Below are 27,153 nucleotides of genomic sequence, written 5' to 3' on the forward strand. Positions count from 1 at the left end.
CTCCGAGGAACGTAAAATTTACTGTATATCTAGATTCTTCTCGCATTGTTGTTAGTGGTTGGTTGTAGATTTTTCTCACCTGTGAGTACGTTCTCCATCTCCAAGTGGACCGACGGCAAGCCAAGGTACGTTCTCTTCCATTCAGATCAGATCTCGGTTTTGCTTCCTGTAAGAAATCTCTCTAAGTTTCTTGCTAATTTGGGGAGCGTTTCGTGGGTTGTGCGTTTCTGGCAAGCCAAGATTTTCCTCCTGTAAGTAAGCCTTCACCCGTGGGTTTTACTAATTTGGAGTCTCTACATTACAGCGTTTGATAGCTAGCACATCCGAGGTAGCAATTTCAAGGAATGAGATATTAGGGTAATGCTGTTTCCACGGATTTGTGGTTACAGGTTTTGTAGTGAGTACTCTTGATGGTGTCTTAAGTGTTCTCTGCTAGACTAACACATACAGACATAATCTATTTGCAGAATGACAGGGGGTTGGGGGTTCTTAACCCGAAATTTTTAGGAGTTCAAATGTAAACATGAGCCAAAACGGCCAACCCAAAACTAAGAAACTTAGTAAGGAAAACCTGCATGGTTTGGCTCGGGATCTCCTCAAAGTTGAAGTTGGGGATGGGAAGAGCATCCATTTATGGCTAGACAATTAGCATCCTCTTCGCCCTTTGTTTGATAAATTTGGGTTTAGGCCTATATATGATTCTCAAAGTAGAATAGATACGGCCAAGTTGGATTCAGTGCTTAGAAATGGTGAATGGTGTTGGAAGCCGGCTAGGTCTGATGAGTTGGTTATCATTCAGAGTAGACTTCCAAAGGTTCGGTTGGGGGTTGCAGATAAACCAATCTGGACTATTGCTTGAAAGGGGATTTTTGTAAGCTCTGATAGTTGGAACCATTTGAGATTGAAAAGGCAACCAATGGATTGGTGGTCCCTTATTTGGTTCAATCAAGCTATTCCAAAAAAGGCCTTCTTGCTTTGGTTGGCTGTTCGTAATAGGCTCACAACGGTTGATCGCCTTCCGACTTGGGGATACAAAGGTGATACTCAATGCTGTTTTTGCAGACATGGTACTGAAAGCAGAGATCATCTATTTTTCAATTGCAGCTTTAGCTCTCAGATTTGGGAGATTTGTATGAAAAGACGTAATTTTTCGAATCCCCTTCTTGACTGGCAGAATGTGGTAGAAGAATGTAGTAGGAAGTGTATTTCGAAGAAGCTGAAAAGTGTTCTCTGTAGGCTGGTTTTGAGCTCCAGTGTTTACAATATATGGAGAGCTAGAAATGAGATTAAGCATAATGGAAGACCAAAAACAGAGGAGCAGATTCTTAGAAGTATTTTTCCGGAAGTAAGGACTAGAATTTCTGGCAAAGGCAACTTCAAGAAGAATGAAGAGAATGTCAATATTTGCCTAAGCTGGAATATTGATTTGTCTATACCGGTTTGATACCAGTTGTGTTGTTTGTCTTTGTCTGTAGCCAGAGTTATGTTTTGCTCTTATGGTGTTGTTTCTGTGTGTTTGGTGGAACGTTGTTTGTAATGTTTGCTGTTAGTTGTTAATAAAATTGTTCACTTATTCATCAAAAAAGAAAGAAAGAAAGAAACATAGTAAGGAAAACACATATTATTGGAACATATTGTTGTTTCTTTCTAGAAACAAATGGAAAATCAATCTTTAAGGCTTCACGGATTTGCAAATAGCTCATTAGCTCCTTAAGATATTGATAGTGGCTTAACAAGTAGTGTGGTAAGTAAAATTGATAAATTACTTTCCAAATCCCAACTCCTGTTTGAAATTAACAAAAACCATTACTCTATTACGTCCGCACTTGTAATAAAATGGCACGTGTCTAGTTTGATTGGAAAATGCCCTATTTTTTAATATCTTTTTTGTTTTTTTAAAAAAAGGTGGTTCATAAATGATGAATCATTGAGATCTATTATTTTGGATTTCTCAGTTTGAATAGTCAAAATGCCACGGTAGAGTCATGTCATTTATTGTCATGTTACGCAAACTTTGAAAAATCATCGGTTTTAGTTTTTGGGATAGGATAGATTGTCACCTTAACAGACAATTCATGGTCATCTTTACTCGCACGGTAATTTGTATTTTTATTATTATTTAAAAAAAAAATCGTAAAACTAGGTAGGGACCACCTTATAATATAAGCAATGTGGTCAAGTATTGTGTTTTGAGGTGACAAAAGATTTTATCTCTTAGCTTTCAGCTTTGGAACTTACATGTATGAGTCTCACACCTTATATGTCCTAATATAAAATTGATGTAGGGTAATGTGATGTAAAAAAATTATTTCACTTTTAAGTTTTGTGCAAAAGTTACTGTTTGTATTAAGCAAATGGGCTACTAAATCTTTGGGCCTCTCCAAGAAATAAAAAATACAAATAACAAAAATAGAAAAGAAAAGCCGAAAAAGAAGGCCCAAGCCCATATAGAGTTGGGTCTCTCCAAAAAATCGTAAGCTCTCTCTCTCTCTCAGGAAGGGCAAAATCTCGGCGCCTCTCAGTCACGGCCACTTCCTCCTCAACTTCTCCACATAACCCTCTCCTATATATATCTCTTTGCGATTTTATCGAACAATATAGCTGCGGTTGGAGAGCGTTATATCTTAATAGGTAAAACATACTTTCCACTGTGCTTTGTTCTTTGTTTTCCGTCTAATTCTCTGATGGGTTCCCTAGAAAGCACACAGAAAAGAAAAAGGAAAGTTTAAATTTTGTTTTTTTTTTTGGGTGTTTACTGTTTTGATGTTTGAAGGATAACAGAGTCGTCTTGCGTGAGTCAAAATTATTGTATTGGCTTTAGTTCAGCGAAGTTTTTTATTATTATTTCGTGGGTTGAAACTCCTTACAATGAGTGACTAAGATTCAAACTTTTGGTTGTTATTGTATAGTCAGTTCGTGCTGTGATTTTGATGCTTAGTGTTACTGCTTATGATAAAAGTGCTTTATTTTTCCTTAATTCTATTGTTAATCTGCCTATCATGGACTCATGGTTATTGGGTATCTGTTTTCTTTGTGGGACAATGGTAATTTAATGGAAATTGATTTGTTGCTTCGAGTTTTTGGCCTTGTTTTGAGTATCTGGCTTCCTAGAGATTGGTATGAGTTGGAAAACTAAAAGGATTTATGTGCTTTCTGGATATGCATTATTTTGAAAGAGATAATGAAACCGATTATTTGATCATTTGTGATGCTGTATGTATATGTGCGTTTGTTGAGCTGTGAGTTAAATGTAAAGATGGTGCATTTTTCGGATTGGCATCCTTGGGTTTTATTGTTTCGTTGTACTTCTGGAATGGGCGGTCTTGGGAAACAGGATTTTATGTTTGAATTCTCGGTTGGCTGCTCTCTTATTCTCTGATTTTATTTTCAAACTTAACGTACTCTTTTTCTTGTTGTGAAGTAGGTGTACTGAAGCACGACCACACATTACTGTTTATCAATCTCGGTCTCTGATTTCCTGGTGATGAAGATGTATGTCCTTTCCCTTTTACTAGGTCCTGGTTTTGCTTTTGGTAGTTGGGCTTCTATTTCACAAATGAGTTTGAGCCCTTATAGATTATAAATTCTCATGCCTTTAGTTTTTCTTATTTGGGTTTCTATGGATATAAAGATTTCTAAATGTTTTTACAGTTTAAGGGAGAATGCTGGTCCACTTACCAATTTTGAAGTTCTTGACTTTCTACGGTCTAGAGGGGCTGCGAAGGATTCTACTCGAGTTCTTGCTAACGTAGCACCTTCTGAGTACAAGGTTGGATTTTTCTCTTCTCTATCACCACCCAAGTTTATTTGTTTTCTTTTTTGTTGGATAAAATGATATGTAACTTATGTGAAGATTATTGCCTTTCTTGGTGCTATAGGTATATGATTATTTGGTTCAAACTGCTGCTTGTAAGCAAACTAGCGAGAATATCAATGAATTCTCAGAAAGGTGTAAAAAGTATGACCTTGCGAAGGCTGAGGTTCTAAATATCATCAACATTAGGCCGACTTCTGCAGTTTGGATTTATCCGGTAAATTCTAGAAAAATATCTTTGTCAGTGTCCTTTTTTCTTTTTCTTTTCCTCTCTTTTATTTATATTGTTTGTAGCCAGAGAAATTATGTATCTCGGCATATGCTTTATGTTTTGTGTTTATATACTCGAGCCATATATATAGCGAGTTGTGCATCCTGAATCCAGGGAGCGGGAACCATATGTTAAATAGGCTGAGAGCGTCTATAAGTGTGAGATGTGTAGGGAGATTCAGTCTCTAGGAGTGCACAAATGTTGCATTGAACACTGTTTAAGACAATGTTTTAGTTGTAGATGGCTTTTGATCTCTAACGTTCTGAAGAAGAGCTGTCTTGGTATACTTTTGAAACCAGAAACTAAATAGAAGTATTAACGTGAACATGGTAAAAAATATATCTTGCTTAGTGGTATCAGTCCTTGAACATCTGTTGGTGGAGGCAGCTGCTAGTTGCTCTTTACAAGTTTTCTTTTTTAGATTTTTTTGACGACTCTTATTACAAACATTTTTGAGTTTTTCTATCTAATTTATTACAAACCTTTTTTGGTACCTAGAAGAAAATTTATTATGATGAACCCAAAGCATGTACATATGGTTATATGGTTATACAATTTACTTTCTTAGGCTTCTTCTGTGCCCAAGGATTTATCTTTTGGATATTGTTGATTCAAGTACTGGGCTGTGTGACTGGTTTCAGCTTCTTGAGTGTTGGTCAGGACTTGTTGGACTGACATTTGATCATGTATGAGATCTCTTGAAAACAAAGATTTACCATCCCAGGAAACTCATATCATATAGTTGTGCTACCCTATGCTGCGGGAGAATGTAATTGTTTGTATTTTGATGAGATTATCGTAAGGTTGTTCTCCCAAGATAATCATTCTATTCTTGTTGAATGAATTGTGAATTAATGGCTAAGAGTAGCACTACTCTTCACACCCATTTCACACCGGCTACGCTGAAGAGTAGCGTTACTCCTAATATAATAACCGCATATTTTGTTGGTATATCATTGTTATATGGAAAGATAACTAATATTTTGTACGCACGTGCTATAGTTATCTTCCCCCTCATGTTTGACAGATTATAGAGCAATGTGGCGATCGTTTTGGAGATGTGGAAGAGCTAATAGAGTTGGTAAAAATGGTGTTGCCCCCGCGTCCAACCGAACCTGAATCTGAAGGAGGGAAACCTGAAGAAGGAATTGATGAGCAGGTTGTGCAAACTGCTTCATGATAAGTTGGGTGAAGAATTTAGGATATTCAGTTGGTAGCAATTAGTAATCAATTAGAAACTGTGCAGTGTACGAAGTTTATAAATTATTCAAAAGGAAATGCCAGAGGTTAATTGTCTAATTCGCACCATTCTACAAATCTGGAAGTTTGATTGCCTGGCAGACCTAAACCTGTTTGACATCAGAAATGGTATTTGAATTTGAATAACCAGCTCTACTCAAATGGTACTTTCTCCCTTTGTACGGTGGAGGGTGAGGTCATGGGTTTAAGGTTCACTGATTGCATGTATAACTAACCAATTAAAAACAAGAAATGAAATTTGAATCGAACACAATTGGGAATTGAGGGACAACTAGTCACAAACATGACCATGACTTTAAATTGTATAGCATAATCATGGTCTAAAGCAGAAAGCTCTGCTTCATGTCAATCACAGTTTATTTGCCATTCAACATTGCTTAGAATATACATAAAAAATTCCTAAAAGAATATACACACTGACGATCAAAGAATCACGAGTAACGTTAGAGACTATTTTTTTATCCTCTTTTTATCTTTCCAAAGTTTATGTGACTTAAAATTACCATTGATTCAAAATTCAATAGCAATTCCTTTCAAATTCAATAATGATTTTAAAAGCCACATCTATTTGAAAAAATAAAAATGATATAAAAATATGATCCCTAATATTACTCAAGAATCATAAACACAATTATAATTTATTTTCGTTTTCTCCATGAGTGGCATTTCTTCTCGAACAACAACTCATTCGCAGATTCTTCAACATTAGTCAATTCAAACCTCCATTTAGTTTCGCCCGGCTCGGTCCATAAGCACCAACAATTACCCTATAAAGACTTGGTTTTACTACGACTCCAATGGGTTCCCATAACCAAGCCACTATCCATGAATCGCTTACTCGTTCTTCAATAGGCACGCAGTGAGAGCTTCGGGCTTAGTGAAGATGCAATTGATATAGACACAAATTCAATCAGAGAACTGGGCAGCCTTTGACTATGACCCCTTTGGCTGTTGGACAAGAAGCCAACGAACATCCATCTGAATCAGCCCCCCACCAGTTCAGTCTAACGTGTTGCATCCCCAAACACAAGTATAACAATACTCCCATGAAGGCTAATCCAGCATCAAGTGACCCAGATAGCACATAGTTGTGGCGACTCCACCAACCACGATAGTACCTATAAACAATAAAGCCCGAGGCAAACCCAATAAGAATCCAGCTGCTGTAATTGACAGCAGTGGCAGGAGGCATGTTGACTGTTGCCCCTAAGAGCACAGGCATACTGATAAGTCTAATCCAATGCTTTTCTGGGAAGGCCTTGTGAGCGAGCCAAACGACAAGAGGAGCTACAGCCCCAGCCAAGAAAAACCAGTTGATGGCAGAGTAGTGACCAAGATCTCCAAAAATTCTCCGAGGCCCAATCAGACCCCAGATGACGGAAGCATCATAGAATACATGATCGCCAGGGCAAGTCCACGGGCTGCCTGCTGGAAGCAATGCCCTGTCACATATGTCTGGAATGCTGTCCATAAGCCACCATGCCGTTCCTAAATGTACCAATGCTGATACTACAGTACCGACAACCTGAAAATAATCATTGCTATAGTAATTAGGAGATTAGAAACACGATTATTGTTTTATTGAATAGACGTTGATAAAGAGTAAGAGAAATGCTATTTGATTGACAGTTATACGACTGTGATGACGTGGTAGTGAAAATCAGCCATTAATTTTTCATTTTTACAAGCCTTTCATAATCCAAATGCTGATTTTTACTATCATGCAACCCCAATTATATGACAGCCGTATAACAGTCTATTAAATAGCAATACTCAAAGAGCAATGTTACTCTTCACACCAATTTATCACACTTATTTCACACCGGCTAACGTGACGTGTTTTTAGTGGCTTTTCTTTTGTTTTCTTTAAATAGTTGACATGAAAAGCACTTAAAACATGCCACCTCAGCCGGTGATAAATAAATGTGAAGAAAAGCATTAACTCGTTGATAAAACACTCTTCTCCATAGGAATGCACAGGATACTTACCTGTGCCATGAACATTGCTCTCGGAGGAATTTTCATGTAATGACCTAGCTTAAAGTCTTCTAGAAACGTGATCGCCTGTTTCATACTTATGTAGCCATACACTTTAAAGCATATGTTGGCAACCGGATATCCTGGATAGAGATACCCTATAATATACTCAGTGATCACATTCAAGGATGGCATCTGCTCACGAGCGAAAGATGTACTCTTGTTAGAAGTTAGAAGAATAATAACTACGTGCAGTAGAATTCATGCACAAGCATTACAACTACACTTGTTAATTCATTTACATATAGAATGATTACATAAGGGTCAATTCTAACTTTCCATGAACTTCGGACAGACTTCGAGTGGATAGAAAGATAAAAGCACTCCAGAGTAGATGCCGCATTTCTGAAATAGTGCAGAGACATACCTGGTTTGTTGTGGCAGCGATGACTCCAACAGGAAGAGTGAAAAATAAGGCAACACAGCATGCTAGCAAGATGCCCCACCATGGCAATTGGAGTTGATCGTTGAAGTACTGGCAGGTAAATATGGTTGCCACAATGTTAACCAAAAGGATGCACATGAACCACCACTGAGGAACTTGCTTATATTTTCTCATGAGCTTTGTGTGCACATCCATCGACTTCTCTTGGAGGGCAGACTTGCTTAGCTGCCACATTTCCCTGCACCCTTGAAAAAGTAAGTGGAATTTGCTAAATAAAATACAATGTATAAGCTATTCTGCCCCTGCCTTTCTCTTTGATTGCACAATCTAGATGTGAAATTAGAGGTAGTTTGAGTTAAAGAAGAAAACTTCAAATTTAGTTTTTGTGAGGACTGGAGTTCATACTTGAAGTGATTAACATGACATACGCACGCAGGTTCCTCTTGACGATAATTATGAAACAACAGAACACTTTAAGAAAGGCCATATTGCACATACATGTATAGACACACACATGAATATAATCATATGCTCCAGCATAACAGTATATATCACCTACACTAATTTGTTGTTTTGAAAAAGAAAAAGAAAAAGAAAAAGAACCTTTTGAGTTCATCTAAGTCTTAATTTCCTACAGATGTTGCAGAGACATCCTAAAGCATGCCCACTAAAATTGATGAGCAAGTAGCAATGCCCATCTAACAACAATCAGGGACAACGCATTGCAAATTTAAAAAAAAAAACAGTTAACCAGAAAAGTGTGTTTTACCTTCCATGGAAGAGGAACACATGAACAATAGTGGCGGCAAGGCAGGCAAAATTGACACCATAGTATATAGCAAAGAAGGTGCTGAGATAGAGAGGGCCTTTGCGCTCATATGCATCCATGTCAAGGTGAAAGTTTTCATCTATTATAGCTGAGATATTGTAGCTTTGGCCAGTAGACGTGAACAGCCCATCTGAGAATATTGGAAAAGTCTTGGCCTTGTAGACATTAAGCCAATAAGCTATAGGGGTAATGACATACATGACAAGCAGAAAACCAGCAGCAATGTTGGCAGTAGCAAACCATGGACTGGCGAGCGGACTTCCAAGGTAAGAGGATATACTGGACCAATCAAATCCAAAAGCACCAATTCCAAGCCCGTGGAGTCCTGAACCCAGCTGTTGGGCAAGGACAGAAGAAGGGAATATCCAGCAAATCCAGGAAAGAGACGTTAACATCGGGAATAGGTAACCCGGAAAGACATAGTAAGCAAAGCTGCAGATGAAGGCAATGAGGAAGAACTGATTCCGTGTCAACCCACCCTTGGGCCTCTTCTCTTTCTCGTGTAGTGCCCTGTGAATTCAGGGTACATTCATACAAGATGATCGTTAAAATATAGATTAAATTTATCAATTTTTATAAGCTTAAACTTTTAAGATAGTGGTATTTAAAATGGTATAAGAGCAAAGATTTTCGAATCTTATCTCGACAGTTAATCTTTCAATTCAATTAAATAATTAAATTCCTCCATTCTTGTAGGTTTATAAGTTAAGGTTTTGGGATTAGGGGTAATTCAACGGACATCAATTACTTCAACAACAAACTATAACTAATCGAAACTTATCTAATTACAATCGTCCAAAAGACATTACGAAACTTGATCGAACGATCAGAAAAAAAAACCTGAAGAGCGAGACTTGCACGAGATTCTGGGGCCACCACATGGCAGCGGGCTCCACCAAGTACCGCCGGAACAGCCCGGCCCACCCGAAGCCCAACACCTGCGTCGTAAAAACTACGAGCAACGCCACCACAAACGTCATGGTTTTTTTGTAGAAAATCTTGACGACGCTAACGACGTGGATGGCGTACACGTTGCCAGCACCGGAGTTCGCGAAGATCGTGATTAGCACGTGCTCTTTCACGTTGAACGGGCCGGGATTGAGCGTGAACTCCCACGCGCGCCCCCTGTAGAACACTCGGCGCGTGATCGTCGAGGCCATGAGGTGGCCGAGCGGGACCACCGCGATCTGAGCCGATATCGACGTGATCGAGAGCGGCTCTCGACGGTACCAGAAGAACTGGTTGAGGAAGGAGAGGAGGACGCATGCTAGCGTTCCGAGAATCCACGTTCGGAACGTGAAGGTCGGGAGCGAGGGGTCGTCGGTGACCGGAACCGTGAGAGCGACTTGCTCGATCGGAGAGTTCTCGACGTCGGGGGGTTGAGATTCGAAGGTTTGATTCTTCGGGACTGTGCATGAGTGAAAGAAGAGCTAGAGCTTAGCTTAGCGTTTGGAGAGTCAGAAAGTTGAAGAGATAGAGAAAGTGCAAGAAAGTTAAAAGGAAAATGAAATTCTTACTGAGAGGGGCTTTGATTTCTTGACTCATCTTCCTCGCTTTCCGCTGTGTCCGAAATCCAACAGCTAAATAATTCAAAACGTTGACTGCTGCGGTGCTAGTCCGCTACATGTTTGGAGATGCAGTGTTCAATCCTGGCCGCTAAAATGAGTAATTAGGATGAGTTTAGCACCGTGGGATGTGAAGTAGGACCTGATTTTTGCACTTGATGTCAGGGATGACAGAGGTAGATTCTGACAGTTTGCAATGGCCAGTAGCATGGAACCCTCAACTTCAGGCTTTTGCAACTGCCACATAGGCATTCTAATGTATACGTACCCATTTTGCAGGCAGATACATCCTTCATTTGTCCTTTTAGGTTTAGCCAAAGATTTTTCAACCGCTACATCTTTCATTATAGATCTCTTTTACGTAATCATTAAATAATTAAATTTGTTTTATTTAACTTTTCTTGCCATTGATGATAAGATAATTTAACGTGAATTTTATATGAAAATTATAATAAAAATAGTAGTATCACCATTTTTCTTTTTAATAATGATGAACAAAAGAATTCATAGTAGAATTCTCTGATTTTTTTTTTTTTAAAAAAAAATAATATTAAGTGTTTGATTCAATGGGGGCCAAAATTGAAGTTGCAATTCGCATTTCAAAGTTTGACCCGGTAAAATGTTACTTTGACTTCTTCGTTATTTTGTAAATATTGAATTATCACGTGGCAGTTTACATTTTAATAACACAAACAGCAACATCAGTTTGTAAAAATACTCATCCTGAAAACACTTTTTTTAAAGGAATGCAGGTGGTGTCTATCTTGCTGTTATCACATCATTGTGACTTAGCCAGAACATTCGGATACAACACCTAGGTATTATCATGTCTATCATTCTCCCTTCTTTATCTTCTTGTGGTAAATTAGTCAAAAGGATTAATAAGAAAAACAAAGAGATTCTAAGAAAAAGGATAATAATATAACAGAATCTGGATAATGACAGCAGATCAACTTAACTGGACTCTGAATAATCAATCAAAAAGAATTCTCTCAACCCTATCAGAATGAGAAACAAAGGCTTGCCTCGTCAGTGCTGGTACTTTTCCTTGAAAGTTGGAACGCAATCCAGTTTCATCTCATGTGGAGGACTGGCCCACAGAATCTTGAGGAATGCAAGCTCAATAGAGTTGGACAAATGATGTCATTACAGCCACAGGGTTCCCAAGGCTTGAATGACAGACCATTATTGCAAACTTAGGCTGCATCATTGTCCAAGAATAACCTAGTCACCCAGAAAGTAATTCTGTCACTAAATCATTCAGCTCATACTCTAGGCCTAAATCAATAGCTTTACAAGAACTTTGTGGCCAAAAAGTAGTTTGTTCTGTAAGGGTGAACAATTCAACCAGAAGAAATTCCTGCAGCAAACACACAGGCGGCGCTAGAACCGACCTCAATTAAGTATCTAATTTCTTGAACTTTGCTACAAAAAGTCCACTGGTTTGTGATGTCAAAGGGTCAAAGCGCAAGGTCTTTGGTATCCGCCCACTCTTGCAAGGCCAATTTTTGGCAGCCTCTATCTCCTGCAACTCTTCAAGTTTTATATGCATATATATAGTGTCAGTACAACATTAGGAAAAAAAGATACTATCAAGAAAGATGCTAAATGAGGTTCAGCTTGTTGCAATTGAAAATTCAATAGATACACTGGCTACACAAAGTAAGAACTACAGACATAAAACTGCTCTTCACTTGGACAAAATCGGACATAACAACTTCCACCCAACTTTCAGAAGAAAATATTGTTGTTCAAATTTAAAATGGAATAATTACCATCTACACCATGAATTTTCCCCGAAAAAATGGCATACCCTGAAGCGAAAGGACCCACTGAATGCAAGTAAAAAAATGACTTCCAAGTTAATATTGTAATGATTGGAGGACCATTTTAAGTGTCTTTTGCACTGCTAGAAACTACGAACTTTTTTCAGAGTATTTAGGTTACCTCCTACTCCTAATTCTGACCCCAAAAGAAAATGTGGGTTCGAGGACATGGAACTTTATTACTGAGAACACCAAAGAGTAATTTAATAGGGTTTTATTTACTTTTAGAATTCTACCAGCAACTAAAAGCTTGGTCTCTGCATGAATCAAGACCACCATAACAGGATAGAACTACTTGACTACAGACAAAATAGCATTTAAGCGTTTTGGACAAGCTCCACAATTTGTCATATTACCCATATAATTTTTTTTTTTGTTTTTGATAAGTCATATTACCCATATAAATTTTTTTGATAAGTATATTACCCATATAAATTGCAGGCAAGAATCTCCAAACATTAAATTGCAGGCAAGAATCTCCAAACATTTCATATATCAGTAATTAAATTCAAAACAGAATATATTGAATGAACTTCAGAGTACCCTACCAGCAGAAGCATTTTCCTTGAGAAACATCTCTACCACATCTTCATTCTGAGCAACAGTCAAACTAATTAACAGAAAAGGTAGAAGTCAGAAGACAAGAACATGATATAAATTGTAACCGTGTGAGTTTTTAAGAGCCACAGAAACTGCTCATGGAAAGTACCTGCAAGTGCTGTAGACAAGTAATCCCCCAACTTTTAGTAACCTAAAACCATTGCTTAAGAGTTTCAACTGCAATTGAAAGACAAACATATTTTATACAAAAAGAAAGGTCATATATATATATATATATGTAAACTATGACTAAAACAGAGCTTTGAAGCACATGTTCCACAAAGATGCATAATTAAAAAAATTAAATGGCAAAGGATCAATATTCCGTCATTGATTCATTACTTTAGCAATTTCCTATTGTATCTTCCACATGATATTCATAAACATATGTAAGATTTTCAGCATACACATAATGCATAATGAATCAGAAACCTGAAGAACAGTCAAGCTATTAATTCTCTCTGCATCCAATACACGACGCTGAAGAGTTGTCCAACCCCAATGTTCATATTTTTGGATATGTCTAATTGATCCATCATGAGTGCACTCCGCATCCACAAGTACCTGAAATCAACATTAAATCAACCATTAGCATTTACAAGGAATCAAGATTCAAAACTCGGCAAAATCCAAATTACTTAAGTGAGGAATTTACCTTGTCATAGCCTTGGCTTGAAATCTCGCTGTCACAAACAGTATTATATAATTCACTCCTATAGAGACCAACCACTCCAGAATGCCGCCCATAAAATATAAGTTCTGGATGTTGAGTCCCTGGAACTAATGGTGAAGCAACAGTTTTCATTGCTTTAGTTGCTTTTTTCCTTTCTTTATATGGTCTCCTAGACGTCCACTCCCTGAATGCGTCCCCCTTTAATTCCAGTGCAGGTTCACCTGTTTAATACTAGACAGAATGATACCACATCAAAGCAGGTAGATGATTACAATTAGAATGTCAAAGGTTTAGAAGGAAGACATTTGAAGCTAAGAGTAAATGTATCAGAACCACTTTCTAAGTTGATTACATGATTTTGAATTGTAATGGAACTCCACAGGAAGGAGGGAAAATATTGTTCCATCAGCAACAAAGAGTCGGCATCGATCACCCAGTGCATATTTCTGTAGCATTGTTCTACAAGCCGCGATACGATGTCTTGCAACATCTATGCCAGTTACAGAACCCGAGTCACCAAGAAGCTCTGATATCATACAAAGTTTAGCACCTGCAGATACATGAGAAATGATATTAGAAAGCATTTTATCATATATAGAAAACCAGAACCAGATACTCTTCACAGACCATATCATAGAAAATTAAGGAAAAACTTCACTTACACCCCCCGAAGTATAAGTGGTTTTGCAATCATAACCTCGAAGTTTAAAAATTTGCAATGTCGGTATCTCACGTTTCAGTTTTAATTTCACCCCTTTTATGTTAAAATGCCCAAAATGGCCCCATTTTTTTATTAAAAAAAAATTAAAGCGAAAATTCCCAACAGCATTGCTATGGGTCACCAGACCCACGGCTGGCCATTGGTCAGTCCAAACCCACGGCCAAGCCTTGGGTGAGTTCGAGGCATATATATGTTAACAATTTGTTAACTTTCACTTTAAAATATAAAGAAGGGGGGAGGGGGGGAGGGGGGGGGAATGGGTAAAATTAAAAGGGATTGAAACGTGAAATACCAACATTGCAAATTTTTAAACTTCAAGGTTATGAGTGCAAAACCACTTATACAATGGAGGGTGTAAGTGAAGTATCCCCGAAAATTAATTATCTCACGATAGAGTAGAGATTATAGGAATTGATCCTACATAAATTTTAAACAATAAATACTTTTTGGGTGCTTCCTAAATGCCATAAACCTTTAGAGCTCTTACACGTGAGTGATTCCACACTCATGAACCCAAAACTGCTTTGTCCCTACCCCCTTTCATGGTACTAAGTCAAAGACACAGAATATCCTCATACTTCAACAGGACAGTCCCAAACACAAATCTCCCAAAAATGATGTTTGATCATCTTCAAACCTACCACTAATAATCAGTCATAGCACAACCGAAGCTGCATAAATAAATAAGAAATCTCCATGTTTCCGTAAACAGAAATATGTTTTATTTTATATTGAAGTTAGCAATAGATTGAATCAACAAAGATGCATGATAATATATATGTGGAACCGATACATACCAGGGGCAGCACAGAGATCAAGGACATGATCTCCTGCTGAAATACCTAGGGCTATAACAGCAGCTCCAGAGGCCGCATCAATTCCATATATCTGAAAGCCAAGCCAAGCGAACAAAACAGACTGCTATTAAAGGACTAAAAACTGACAAAAAAATATTAAACGTAAGCTCGATAATCAATAACCCCAGGAAGTAAAAGTCTGCCAAACATGAAAGTTGATATTCAGATTCTTAGTTTCAACCTACAAACTTAGAGATTAAAAGGACAACTAATGATATGAGCAGGGAGTTTCAATTTTTATAACCAGACAGTTGCATAGGGTCTGCCAAATCATGTTCCCTTCATGAGTGTAAAATGAATATATCTACTGCAAAAAAAGAGGCCAGTGAAAATCAATTTCAAGGTCTCTTTGACATTGCATTTATAACATAAATGCTCCTTAATAATTTTCCCTCTCACCTTTCCTTCTTGGTATTCCTTTGAGCTAGCAATCCGAATATCGGGTGGAAGAGAATAGAACCCAGGTAACCAACCCACTTTCTCAAGCTTGCATTTCATCTCAGCTTCAACCTCTTGAATATAAGCCTCACAACCAGGTTTTAACCTTTCCAACCCAAATAAAAAAAAAATAAAAAAAATAAAAAGAAAACTCATTAAATCAGTGTAAGAGTAAATTCAGAAATCACAGTACAAGCAAAAGTAACCATAGTAAGTTCTATTGGTAGTGCATCAAAACTGATTTTTCTTTTTGGATAAAAAAAATCATATTCTACTAAGCTCCCTAGTAACCATTAATAAAAATTAGGGGATAGTTTAGACTGGTTTGGATAATAAACCGAGTTGGAGGAATTTCCTCCGACCTAGTTTGAAAGAAAATTTAGCCCTACAAATTATTAAAGCAAAAGTAAACATAATTATTCCATTGGCAGTGTGTCAATTCTGTATTGTTTATGGGTAAAATTCAAATTCTACTAAGCCCCCTGAGACCCATCAATAGAAATTACTAAATTTGGTTATATAAATCCCTTGGAGTACCTTATATAACGAGGGGTCGAATCGCTTGCAGTGTAAATCGAAGGGTCCAGCCCATTGGCCTTGAGAAAATCAAGAAATGCGTCCGGCAACGGCAATTCTGAACTTTCTTCCATTTAAACTAGGAGGATTACAGTACTGTACGAGTTGGTACTTAACCTATCAAAAGAAGAACATCAAAGCTAAGAAAAAATTAATTAATTGGACGATAATTTAAAGCTTGGCACAGAGAACAAGTTACAGCACAAGCTAAACACAAGAACATTGCATGTGATAACCGCTCAAACATGTTAATTAGAATCGGAGAGAGCAGGTTGATACCGGAAATCGGACCGCCAGGTTTCCGCAGAAGCCTAAGCCATGTCTTGGGCTAGGTTTCGTCGAGGCAAAAATAAATTGGAAGGACACAATAATTATCATTTTTTTAATATTAAATATTTAACAAACGAAATTTAAAGAAAAAAAATTAAATTAAATTAAATTACTTATACGATAATACGATGCTGGAAGGAATTAAACCAGTTGATCTTACTTATACCGCTGCTGCTTAAGCCTTAACGTATCAATAAAAATTAATTTTTAATTTATTTATTTATTTATAAGTACTAATTGAAAAGAATTAATTTTTACTATTAAATTATCGTGTTATATAACAATTGTATATTAGTCTGTTAAATAATATAATTTAAAAAAAGTATTTTTAGAGACAAGTAATATTATTTAATAAATTAATATACGAGTATTATATAATTGGAATGATGTGACAGTAAAAATTACCCTTTATTATTATTAATTTTTTACACATTGATATAATGATTTTTTTTTAATGACACATCATCAAATTATACTATAGTAGTGTAACAATTTATTAAATAACATTACTCATGAAAAATACATACAAGTTTAATAAGATATTACTCTAAAATAATCCTTAGCCATTTTGACAAAATAGAGAGGGAGAAGGGAGTGGAGCACCTTCCATTGACTTCAATATAAACATTATAAATTAAAGGGTAAATGTATGATAAATCTTTAAGTAAAAGCATGATTTAAATTCATTCTCTCACTTTTTAATTTTAAAAATTAGATGCTTGAGTTTTTTATTATTTGCAATAGATCATTCCATGAATTTGCTGTTCAAGTTTATTATACACCGTTTGTGACATGTCAGTATTTTTATTTAAAATAATATTTTTGTTATTTTATTAAAAATTAAAATCTAAAAAATCAATTTTAAAAATAAAACCGAAAAAAAAAATCATCGTACCTATAAGCCATTCTGCCATTCTCTACTCTTCTTGATTCAGGTTTTGGTACACATGGCAGAGGAGTTGAGAATGCTTGTGGCTCCAGACTCCAGTTATTGGGGTGGGGGGGGAGGGGGGGAAGATATGGTGGACAGAGAGAGGGATGGGTATTTTCGTCCATTTTGATGTTTCATTAAACGGTGGTTGTTTGACACGTGGCAATTTTTAAACCTTGGGATTTGTTTTGAGACATCCTCACCGTGAACCGACTCCTCTCCATTTCGTTTGAAATAGAGAAAAAATCCTTTTTCCGAGAGAGAGAGAGAGAGAGGGAGAGATGAGAAAAGCCTTGTTCAGATTTTTAGTGTTCGTTTCGAACATGATCCCGCTGGCCTCTGCGGCTGTTTTTTTCAATCCCTTGCACGCTTCCTTCCCCGACCTTGCCGCAAAATTTGGTAACTCTTCATTTTTCTTTCTCTCGTTCTCGCGTTGCTTGGTTGCCGAGAAAACGCAAGAAACCTAGAGAAAAATATTAAAATAAATCAACGACTCTTGCTAAATTTGGTTGTTGAGTTCAAAACAAAAACAAAAAGAAAAGAAAAAAAAAAAAAAGAATTCCATTATTTGCTTCAATTTGAGCCAGCTAAGAATTCCCGAGAGAGCTATGCAAAATTATATTTCTAAAATTACTCTGTTTAAATTCGGATTGATGAATTTTATTATTTTGTTCCGGTAAATATCCAGAATTAAGTTTTCTTTGTTTTGTTTTGTTTTTTAATTCTTTCTTAGCTGTTCCTATCAGTAGCTTTGGTGTTTGTGGAGTATTGGATATAGCAGACCCTCTGGACGCTTGCTCTCAACTACAAATTGGTGTTCAATCCAATGAAGCTAAGCAAAAGAGGTTTGCTTTGATAATTAGGGGTGGGTGTACCTTCGAGGATAAGGTCCGAAACGCGCAGAACGCTGGCTTTGGTGCCGCGATCGTGTACGATGACCGGGACAAGGGAAAATTGGTTTACAGTGAGTCGCATTGCCCCTTTGAAACTCTGTTTATTGCTTCCTTTGTAATTTCTTGGATCACCATTTATACGGTATGTTACTTCTTGTTATTGAAGGATTATTTGGTTTTTGAAATGAATAAGTATATGGGTTTCAGTCTATGATTGTTTTGTGAAAAACATTTTATTGAGAGCTAAACCCAGAAAGTCCTTCTTTCTAATTAGGGAATACTCTGATATAAATAATCGGTAAATGTCAGGATGATGTATTCTGCAAAATAAATGGAGGTTTAAGATATAAGTAATGTAATCTCTTACGATATATATTTCATGAAACAAATTCCACTGAAATAAATGGAGAAATTGTAGTGTTTTGTGCCATTATAATAAGTGGATGTCCCTTGTTTGCAGTGATGATAAATCCTGAAAACGTAACAGTACATGCGGTTTTTGTTTCAAAGGCAACGGGTGAAATTTTGAAGGAGTATGCTCGAGAGGAAAAGGGCGAATGCTGCATCTTCCCATCTCATTTTGAATCATCATGGACGGTGTTGACAATATCTTTTATCTCTTTTATTGTTATATGCGCTATTGTTGTGTTAGTCTTCTATACCCCCAGACACTTGTCGTATTCACAAGGAACATATTATCGCTCTCAAAGTGTTGATATTGAGACGGTGAAAGCTCTACCTTGCTTCACGTTCAGCTCTGCTCGTTCCGGGGATTGTCATACTGAAGAAACTTGTGCCATTTGCCTGGAGGATTACAAAGATGGGGAAATTCTAAAAGTTCTCCCCTGCCAACATGGTAGTACTTTGGTCACATGGCTAATATTATAGGCAATTACAGTAAAGTTGTAGTGCCGGTCTTGCACCACAAGGTGGTAGTTGTAGATATTTTTGCATAATTCTGTCTCTCACATATCATAGGCTCCCTTGGCATGTCATGATGCTCTTGGGACTGGTACCATCCAAAATGTAGATATAAATGCATACCATAAGTGGTGTATACCTTTATCTATTGAGCTTGTATGTTGTAAGCTAAAGCTCTCGTTTGTCTTTTCAAATATAAGACCACCAATCTGGTCCATGAAAGAAGAACTAGAAGAAGCTTTCCAATGAAAATAAGAATGAACCACCGTCACTGTGTCCATGCTGAATTAACAAATATTCAGATGGTAAGTTAAACACGCACCCAGTGGGACTTGAATCCACGACCTCACCCTCCACCTTGCTACAAAGGGAGAAAGTACCATTTGAGCTAAAGCTCATTGGCGATCTTTTTATGTTTATGAAATTGTCTATCATATGGTGTCGCATTCTCTTGTTGTTACGGTTCTAGGAAGTGGAGATGGTTAGCATTATGGTATTTGTTCCATTGAAATTAGTAAGGACATTTTATGTAACATCAAATTTCTAGACATCCAGATTTTCTAGATGTGAGTTAATTAACTTGAACTCTTCTTGCAGAATTCCATTCAAGCTGTGTGAGTTTGTGGTTGACTAAGTCAGGGACATTCTGCCCAGTGTGCAAGCATGATTTGGGAACCAAAAAATTGCATATTCTGAGGTAAGTTAAGTCCATGCTTATTTTTAGTTTTTAATGGAGCAATTTTTATTCACTTTGTTGAATATTTCAAGTGGTAGGTCACTTGTCGTTTGTGGTGCATATCTTCTATCTATTTGGATCAAAGTATGTTGCTAATTTAACTCTTCATAGACTCATAAAATTTATGGCGATGACAATCTGTGTCTGCCATCATTTTGTCATTAATGATGGGGTTCTAAATTAAAGGCCTGGTTACTCTATACAAGGTGTTGGTTATGCTCTCTCGTCTCATTCTTCTTCTCCAGAGATTACTTTGGCAATTCACATGCTGAATGCCATCCTGGAACTTGGATCGAGCATAGTTCTTAACTGTTAGATGACTTGCACAACTTGGCATGAAATGATTGAAAAAATTTCATTGGCTTAACGACTATTTGCTGCGTATTTGTATTAGTGTATGACTCTGACTTGGAATGTATTTATGATTATCAACATATATATAAACCAGATTTTATATTTATGAAAATATGTGATGGTGACTACTTGAGATGTTTTGGTTAATGCTACTTGATGATGTTAGTTTAAAGGGAAAAATAAATAAATAAAATAAAATAAAATTTAGCCAAATTTCGCTGCAATCATGTTTGCAGGTATAGTAGTAGCACTCTGAATTATTATAAAGGTAAAATAATTTGGGATACCGCTCATGTTTAGTGAACTTTGGTGCGTTTTCTTGCAGGTGAAGAGAGGAATTTGGATATATATTCAACAAGAGGAAAGGACGATTAGTCTAGCTTTTGACATGAGGTATGTAGTTTATCTCTTCACCTGACATTGAATTTTTGGTTGCTTCTACTCCAAATGATGAAGGTGCAAGATTTTGGCTATTTGCTGGCCTTCTATTGCACTCAGAAGTTGAGACCCAAATTGATTTCTGGAGATATTTTCTCTACCATGAATCACAAGCTAGTCTTTGCATTGAACTTTTATTCTATTGTTACTAAGCCTTCTTTCTTTCTTTCTTTTTTTGAATCTTTTCTCCTTTTTAGGTCCTTTTGTTTTTCAGGGTGCTCTCAGTCTGGCAAGGACGTCAAATGAACTCCATCCAAAGTTTCTTTTAGTGCTCCTCGGTCTCTCAAGAAACCTTGAGAGGAATCTGTGACGATGTCCAAGAGTGATAGTGGGTGAATGACTGATGTATATATAAGTGTTAGTGATATATATCTATGTAAGAACATAAAACTAAATATCGATCCTCATGTTAGCCAAATCAGATTTTAGGATAATTGATACCAGTATTGCTGTATATCAATGGGCGATACCAAAATTCCAACTATAATGGCTGATAATGGTCAATTTAGGTATTGAAATTTTCTCTTATTTGCTCCTAGGATTATTAACCAAAAGTCGTGATCCCCAGGGTTTCCTTAGTTTCGTCTAAGTGGCCAACAGAATACAAAGAGAGTTCTCAAAAATTATAGAGATTTTTTTTTTTTTTTTTTTTCATCTGGTGTTTATCTATTTACAATTTTATTTTTTTTTGCAAATCAACTATTAAATTATTGATTTGCAAAAGAAATGTACAATGGATGGACGTGTATCAGGTCTCAAAATTAAAAGTATTTATCTACCTTTATGATGGTTATTCTTGCTAACTAAATTTTCACATGTCTACCAATGGTGGCAGTGGCACTTCTTCGTAACATTTTTATGTAAAATGGCTAACTAAACTTATAAAAAATATTTACATCCGGGTTCTTTAAATCAAATATATTTTGTATTTTATTTATAATGGATAAGTTTTTAATTCTTTTCTTTCTCTTTTCCAATCTTTTTTTATTCATTTCTTTCTCCGGATTAAAAAAAATTTGATAATCCAATGTGATGATTGCTATGTAATTTTAATTTAAAAGGAAATGAGGAAATGATTGATGAGTCACTACGCATTAATCATTATAGTTCACCGCAATAAGTTGCTGCCCATACTGTTCTAGTATTGCTCAACCATTATTGCCAATACGCCATTAGAAAATTAGATGTTTTGCATGCCAGAAATGCTTACCTAATTACTTAAAAGCATCTGCAACAAAAGAGTTATTTTAGCTGTTTAAATAAATTTTAAAAAAAAATCTCTCTTTTATTTTAGCTACTTATTTTTCAATACAGATTATCTATTTCACCATTTACTTTCTTTAAATATTATTTTTCAATCAATTTTATTATTTTTTTTTTTCACATTCCTCTCTCCATTTCTTTAAATTTTATTATATGGACAAAAAATTTCTACAAACCGATTTGTATGAAATTTATATGTGAGAATAAAGGACACATGTCATTTTTATACGTGGGTTGTAAAAAAAATTTGTCCTTATTATATTAGTCCAAGTTGCTATAATATAATATATGAAAATCTACTCGGCCGGAGATACTCTTAAGCAAAACAGAAACACAAATGCATAACTCATTTGCGAATGCATATGCATGAGTATACATTTGCACTAATGCAAATGTTTTTAAATTTTAAAAAAATGTTTGGGATATCACGTCTATTATTATAATTTCATTACAAATTCATATTATAAATCCATGTTGTTTTGAAAATGAATGCTCTTACGTGTCATTTTATATTTTAATGACTAATGTTGTAAGTGTTATGCTGCCAGTTTCTGTTTGTAAATATAATAAGTATTATATAAATTATTGATCTATATTAGTACCTAACATAATAAATAACACGTAAATATTGTCACCCAAATTTATAAAATGAGTAATGCTACACATCATCCCCTTGTTCTCCTTTTGTCACCCCAAAATTGATGTGGCTCTTAAAATCACCATTGAATTTTTTATGAGTAATACTACACATCATCCCCTTGTCCTCCTTTTGTCACTCCAAAATTGATGTGGCTCTTAAAATTACCATTGGATTTATGATAGATCACCATTAGATTTTGATCCAATGGTGATTTTAAGAGCCACATCAATTTTGGGGTGACAAAAGGAGGACAAGAGGATGATGTGTAGCATTATTCATTTTTGATATATCACTTTTGGATTTTAATCCAATGATGATTTTAAGAGCCACATCAATTTTGGGGTGACAAAAGAAGGACAAGAGGATGATGTGTAGCATTAATCTTATAGAATACTTTATTTTTTTCCCAGCAAAACTCCAAATTTTATTTGATAGGACCCTATCTTTGGTGAACTCCGAGTCAGTCCCAACTGCTTTTTTCACTTCTCGAATCAAAAGCCTTGCTTTTTCGCACAGTTACGTGGCATGATGTCATTGGGCCCAGATGACAGAAACCACTACTCATTATATAGATGAGAAATGCTAGATCACCCTTCCACAGAAAACGAACCGTGTTTTAGAAACAGCTGCAGAACTCTCAGCCCACATTTTCTATCCTCAGCTGGTTTTCTTTTCAGGCAAACCAAGGGAACAACAGCCAGCAGATCTAAAAAGTCAAGAGCTTTATACTTCATATAAATATCATAACTCTTCATGGGCTCTTTAGAAAGGTTTGTTTCATTTTCTCTGCAAAATTTGATATGGGTCTTTCCTCTGCAATGTTCCCTCGTTGTTTCTTTCTTCTTCTTCTTCTTCTTCTTCTACTTCTTCTTACATATTGTAGCCCGGGAGCAGAAGTTGTCACCGTTGATGTTCATGAAGCTAAGGATCTGATCAAGTCTGGCCACAAGTATCTAGATGTTAGGTATGCAAAAGGGTACTCTTTGTTTCATGTTTGATCCATTTCATGTATGGGGTTTCAAAAGAAGAAAAAAAAAGGTTTTAGCTTTATGTTTTGTGCCTTCTGAAATAATTGTGGAACTTTATTATTTGTAAACAGGACTGTGGAAGAGTTCAAGAAAGGGCATGTGGGTTCAGACAAGATCCTCAACATTCCTTACATGTTCAATACACCAGAAGGTAATTTAAATCTCTAACAATAATAAGCCTACTTTATATGTGGGTTTGCCTTGTTGTTTGAAAAATGATTGGGTACTTTTGACACAATCCTTTTTCAAACTGGTGTTGGAGTTGATAATTGGTGAAACAGAGTATACAATGATTAGTCAGTCATTAATTAAGGTCCATTGGACACTCTGTATTTATTTTTCAACACCCTTATCTTTATCTTCAGAGTATTTATTTTTACTTTGGTGATTAGTTATTATTATTATTTTTTTCTCCTTCTACCTAAGTGAATTCTCTTATATATTTACTCCGGCATCTTACGCTTTTAATGACATATCGATTACTTATTTATGAAAAAAAAATTAAAGGTCCGTTTGGATTTGATGATTCAAAACGAACGATTTTTAAAATAGTAATTTCAAAACGTATGATTTAAAAATGCAAGTAAGCATTTGAAAAATTCACGGTTTGGTTAAAAACTTAAAATTGCATTTTAGTGTTTAAAATCGTGGGTTTTCTAAAATGTACTTTCTAATTTTTTCATATTTTTAAACTTTTAGTTTTTTAAAAACACTCTCAAACGACACTTTTCGAGATTTTATTTAAAATTTGGGTCAAACGGACTTTAAATTGCAAGCTTAATCATCTCACCAATTATGAACTATAAGGTCAATTTATAAATAACTTGCAGGGAAAGATGCAGTGTGGAGTGAAAAAATAATGAATATCTTTTGATTTTGGCCTTTAGGTAGAGTGAAAAATCCTAAATTCGTGGGGGAGGTTTCGTCTGCTTGCAACAAAGAGGATCATCTTATTGTGGTAATTTGTCCCATTTCTTACATAATTTCTTAATTTTAGGCAAAATATTTTGGACTATATAATAATGCTGATTATTTCTCTGTTGGATGTCATCTGTATAGGGTTGTCAAAGTGGGGTCCGATCCCTGTCTGCAACTGCTGATCTTCTTAGCGCTGTAAGTTCATTAAAATTAAATTAATCTTTCATTTCAGTAATATTATTAGTTATTTCAAAAGTTGAAGCGGGTTAAAATTGATAAATTCAATTATTTAATTAATATCCTAATACTCTTTTCACATGTGAGTTCAAATTTTCTTTCGACAAGTGATGTTCAATACATAAAATATTTAGCTAAAATTGAATGTAAATTAGAATAAATTTAATTATTTAATTAATATTTTAGCACTTTAACAAGTTGGTTAGATTCCACTTGTTTACTTTAATTTTGAGTCTATGACCAAATTATTTCGTCCCAAATTCTTTATTTGATGGCGTTTTTGTTTTTTACATTGTTTTCTATTTTTAATACTAAACAACTGAAGATACTCAAAATCAAGAACTAAACAAGTTAGAAGTCTCTTTATTTAATTCAAGTTAGTTTTTTTAATTATTTTTATCTTTTTTAATACTAAACAAATAAAGAGAAATCAGGTTTAGTTTTAACAATGTTAATTGTTCCACATTATTGGTTGGTTGAGAATAATCAAAGTAGATTTTTAGTAATGAATCGCGAAATGCTATTGTTTTTAAATACGTTTATTAATTTAATCAACAGTAATGTGCGCGATTATGCACCTTTCGGGTCATAACGAAAAAAAATGCAGTCGGTTACATTTTTCATAAAATCTCCTCGTCTATTTCTATATAGATAGACTATTTATTTATTTATTTTTATATGTTTCTTTATATCTGTATTTACTCGTTATTTGTTTAGTATTAAAAAGGATAATTAAAATAATTTTTTTAAAAAAAAATAAAAAACTAACTTGTATTAAATGAAATGGCAGGGCTTCAAGCATGTGAGCGACATGGGAGGAGGTTATCTCGCCTGGGTGGAGAACGGGTTTCTTGTGCAAAAGCCAGAAGCTGAGCTCTAATGGATATAGAACAATTACCACAATTTGCAATTTCATGTACAAGCAAAAAAGTGGGAGGATATATAAATTTATGGTTATTTTCCGCTCGTAAATGTATTTACAATCGTGAGCAAAATACTAGGCTCCGTTTGTTTGGGTGTAAAATATTTTACGAAAAATATTTTCTGTATTTTTTAGTGTTTGGTGTAGCCGAAAATAATGGTCAACGGAAATCATTTTTAGTTTAATCGTAAAAGCCTATTTAATTTTTGTAAAACAATTTAAAACCGTAAATTGTTTTTTGGATTTAAACTCTTCATTCTTACACGCACATTTGTGGGAATTTATCACCGCCGAGCATTTGGAGTTTGTTGGTAGTCCGAATCTACCGTCGAAGATCTCCAAATTTTGGTATCCGATTGTCAGAATCCGGGGGCACTGGTTGAATTCCTGCGACATCACCGAAATTCGACAACTGCTGTTGGAATTCGGTCGGTGTCAGAATCCAACTATACTGTGCCAAATTCCTGCCACCTAACCCATATTCCGATGAAAGTGGTCGGAATCTCGCAATTGCCGTCAGAATCTTGCCGACCAATGGCGGAATTTCATAACCAATGATTTTTCGTCGTTAGTGATTTTATCGTAAGAACCAAATGCCGGAAAATATTTTTCAGAAAAATCATAATATTGTTTCACCCTCTATTGAAGAGAGAATAAATAAGAGTAATGTTATAAATTACATTGTCCTTCAACTCTGGAATTTTAATTATTTATTTAATTATTTTTTAATAATGGTTGATTGGTAGCATCATATCAACAAATTCTAATAAAAGCAAATTCTAATAAAAGCGTGTTTCTAACCTTTATAAATAAAATGATGTGGTAGAATTCAATTAAACAAGATAGATTTTATTTCTCATTTGTTATTATTATTATTATTCTGCCAGATTTTTCTTCCCACCATTAGGGTGAAAGGAATGACTCACGAGTATGTTTGTCAAATGCTTGTACAGAAAGAGTAATAGATTGTTAATTTTAAAATTAGTAAAAAGTGATAATGTGATATAAAGTAAATATAGAAAAGTGAAAAAATTTTGTATCGTAGTTAATTTTTTTATTTGAATGGTAATAAAAAATTATTGATGTGATATAAAAAGTGATAATGTTTTGATGTTGATTGTTATTAGAAAATATGAAAAAGTGAAAAAAAAATAAAATAAAAAAACAAAAAAAACAAAAAAAAAAAATGAATAGTAAAAAGCACTACCCTGTTCTGTTATGTTCTTTGTCAAATAAGACCCAAAACTCAAGCTAAACGCTTGTTCCACCTTCAAGGCTTCAACCCAATGATATGGAACAAATTTAATTGAAAGGTGTAACCAAATTGGTTGTAATTGAATTACAATGGATTCAACAGCGTAATGCATTACCACATGCTACATGGACAGTTTTTTTAAAAAAAATTAAATTAGAATAAATTTTTTCAACTTAAACTATTAAATTGACATCTCTCCTTAAATCACATCTAAGGCCATCTCCAGCAGTTGGAGTTAAAATATTTACTCAAAAAGTACAAATCTCTACTTTAACCATTGTCTATCTTAAAAACACTCAAACAATAATTTCTATTACATTCTTCATTTTCTTAAAATATTGTTTTTTAATATTTTTCTTTATTTTTTTTATTTTTTCCACTTCTCCCTCTCACTCTCCAGTCTCCCCCAACCCCCAACCCCAACCCATCTCCCCA

The 27,153-nt window shown here is 35.4% G+C and overlaps 5 protein-coding genes across 10 annotated transcripts; 3 read left to right on the plus strand and 2 right to left on the minus strand.

Moving 5' to 3' along the window:
* Positions 1-3: 3 nt before the first annotated feature.
* LOC133852179 (uncharacterized) lies at positions 4-5,491 on the plus strand. 4 transcript variants are annotated; one of them, XM_062288876.1, is made up of 5 exons: positions 4-125; positions 3,425-3,492; positions 3,652-3,769; positions 3,879-4,031; positions 5,113-5,491. In XM_062288876.1, the coding sequence occupies exons 2-5, from the start codon at positions 3,485-3,487 to the stop codon at positions 5,263-5,265; spliced, it is 432 nt and encodes a 143-aa protein (XP_062144860.1). In that variant the 5' UTR covers positions 4-125; positions 3,425-3,484; the 3' UTR covers positions 5,266-5,491. The 4 variants fall into 4 exon arrangements, with proteins under 4 accessions (XP_062144860.1, XP_062144858.1, XP_062144857.1 ...); XM_062288874.1 differs by lacking the exon at positions 4-125 and adding an exon at positions 2,550-2,631; XM_062288873.1 differs by lacking the exon at positions 4-125 and adding an exon at positions 2,555-2,627 and having other exon boundaries at positions 3,422-3,492.
* On the plus strand, positions 917-1,444 carry LOC133852713 (uncharacterized). Its single transcript, XM_062289468.1, has one exon. The coding sequence runs from the start codon at positions 917-919 to the stop codon at positions 1,442-1,444; it is 528 nt and encodes a 175-aa protein (XP_062145452.1).
* A 114-nt stretch (positions 5,492-5,605) lies between the features above and the next one.
* Positions 5,606-10,268, minus strand: LOC133852178 (oligopeptide transporter 7-like). Its single transcript, XM_062288872.1, has 6 exons — positions 10,114-10,268; positions 9,437-10,004; positions 8,537-9,106; positions 7,750-8,005; positions 7,335-7,517; positions 5,606-6,870 (listed from the first exon to the last, which is right to left on the minus strand). The coding sequence occupies exons 1-6, from the start codon at positions 10,139-10,141 to the stop codon at positions 6,256-6,258; spliced, it is 2,220 nt and encodes a 739-aa protein (XP_062144856.1). The 5' UTR covers positions 10,142-10,268; the 3' UTR covers positions 5,606-6,255.
* A 714-nt stretch (positions 10,269-10,982) lies between these two features.
* Positions 10,983-16,269, minus strand: LOC133883074 (uncharacterized). 3 transcript variants are annotated; one of them, XM_062322271.1, is made up of 11 exons: positions 16,132-16,269; positions 15,814-15,969; positions 15,238-15,382; positions 14,779-14,869; positions 13,613-13,810; positions 13,243-13,481; positions 13,020-13,151; positions 12,697-12,764; positions 12,536-12,597; positions 11,556-11,694; positions 10,983-11,385 (listed from the first exon to the last, which is right to left on the minus strand). In XM_062322271.1, the coding sequence occupies exons 2-10, from the start codon at positions 15,924-15,926 to the stop codon at positions 11,561-11,563; spliced, it is 1,182 nt and encodes a 393-aa protein (XP_062178255.1). In that variant the 5' UTR covers positions 15,927-15,969; positions 16,132-16,269; the 3' UTR covers positions 10,983-11,385; positions 11,556-11,560. The 3 variants fall into 3 exon arrangements, with proteins under 3 accessions (XP_062178255.1, XP_062178253.1, XP_062178254.1); XM_062322269.1 differs by having other exon boundaries at positions 10,983-11,694; XM_062322270.1 differs by having other exon boundaries at positions 10,983-11,694; positions 15,814-15,992; positions 16,132-16,183.
* Positions 16,270-17,358: 1,089 nt separating this feature from the next.
* LOC133852714 (receptor homology region, transmembrane domain- and RING domain-containing protein 1) lies at positions 17,359-25,648 on the plus strand. Its single transcript, XM_062289470.1, has 11 exons — positions 17,359-17,512; positions 17,847-18,077; positions 18,467-18,862; positions 19,525-19,624; positions 19,850-19,964; positions 20,343-20,410; positions 23,125-23,322; positions 23,458-23,537; positions 24,274-24,344; positions 24,446-24,499; positions 25,332-25,648. The coding sequence occupies exons 1-11, from the start codon at positions 17,395-17,397 to the stop codon at positions 25,419-25,421; spliced, it is 1,521 nt and encodes a 506-aa protein (XP_062145454.1). The 5' UTR covers positions 17,359-17,394; the 3' UTR covers positions 25,422-25,648.
* Positions 25,649-27,153: the final 1,505 nt, after the last annotated feature.

This window comes from Alnus glutinosa, chromosome 12, assembly GCF_958979055.1.
Source record: "Alnus glutinosa chromosome 12, dhAlnGlut1.1, whole genome shotgun sequence".
NCBI lineage: Eukaryota > Viridiplantae > Streptophyta > Magnoliopsida > Fagales > Betulaceae > Alnus > Alnus glutinosa.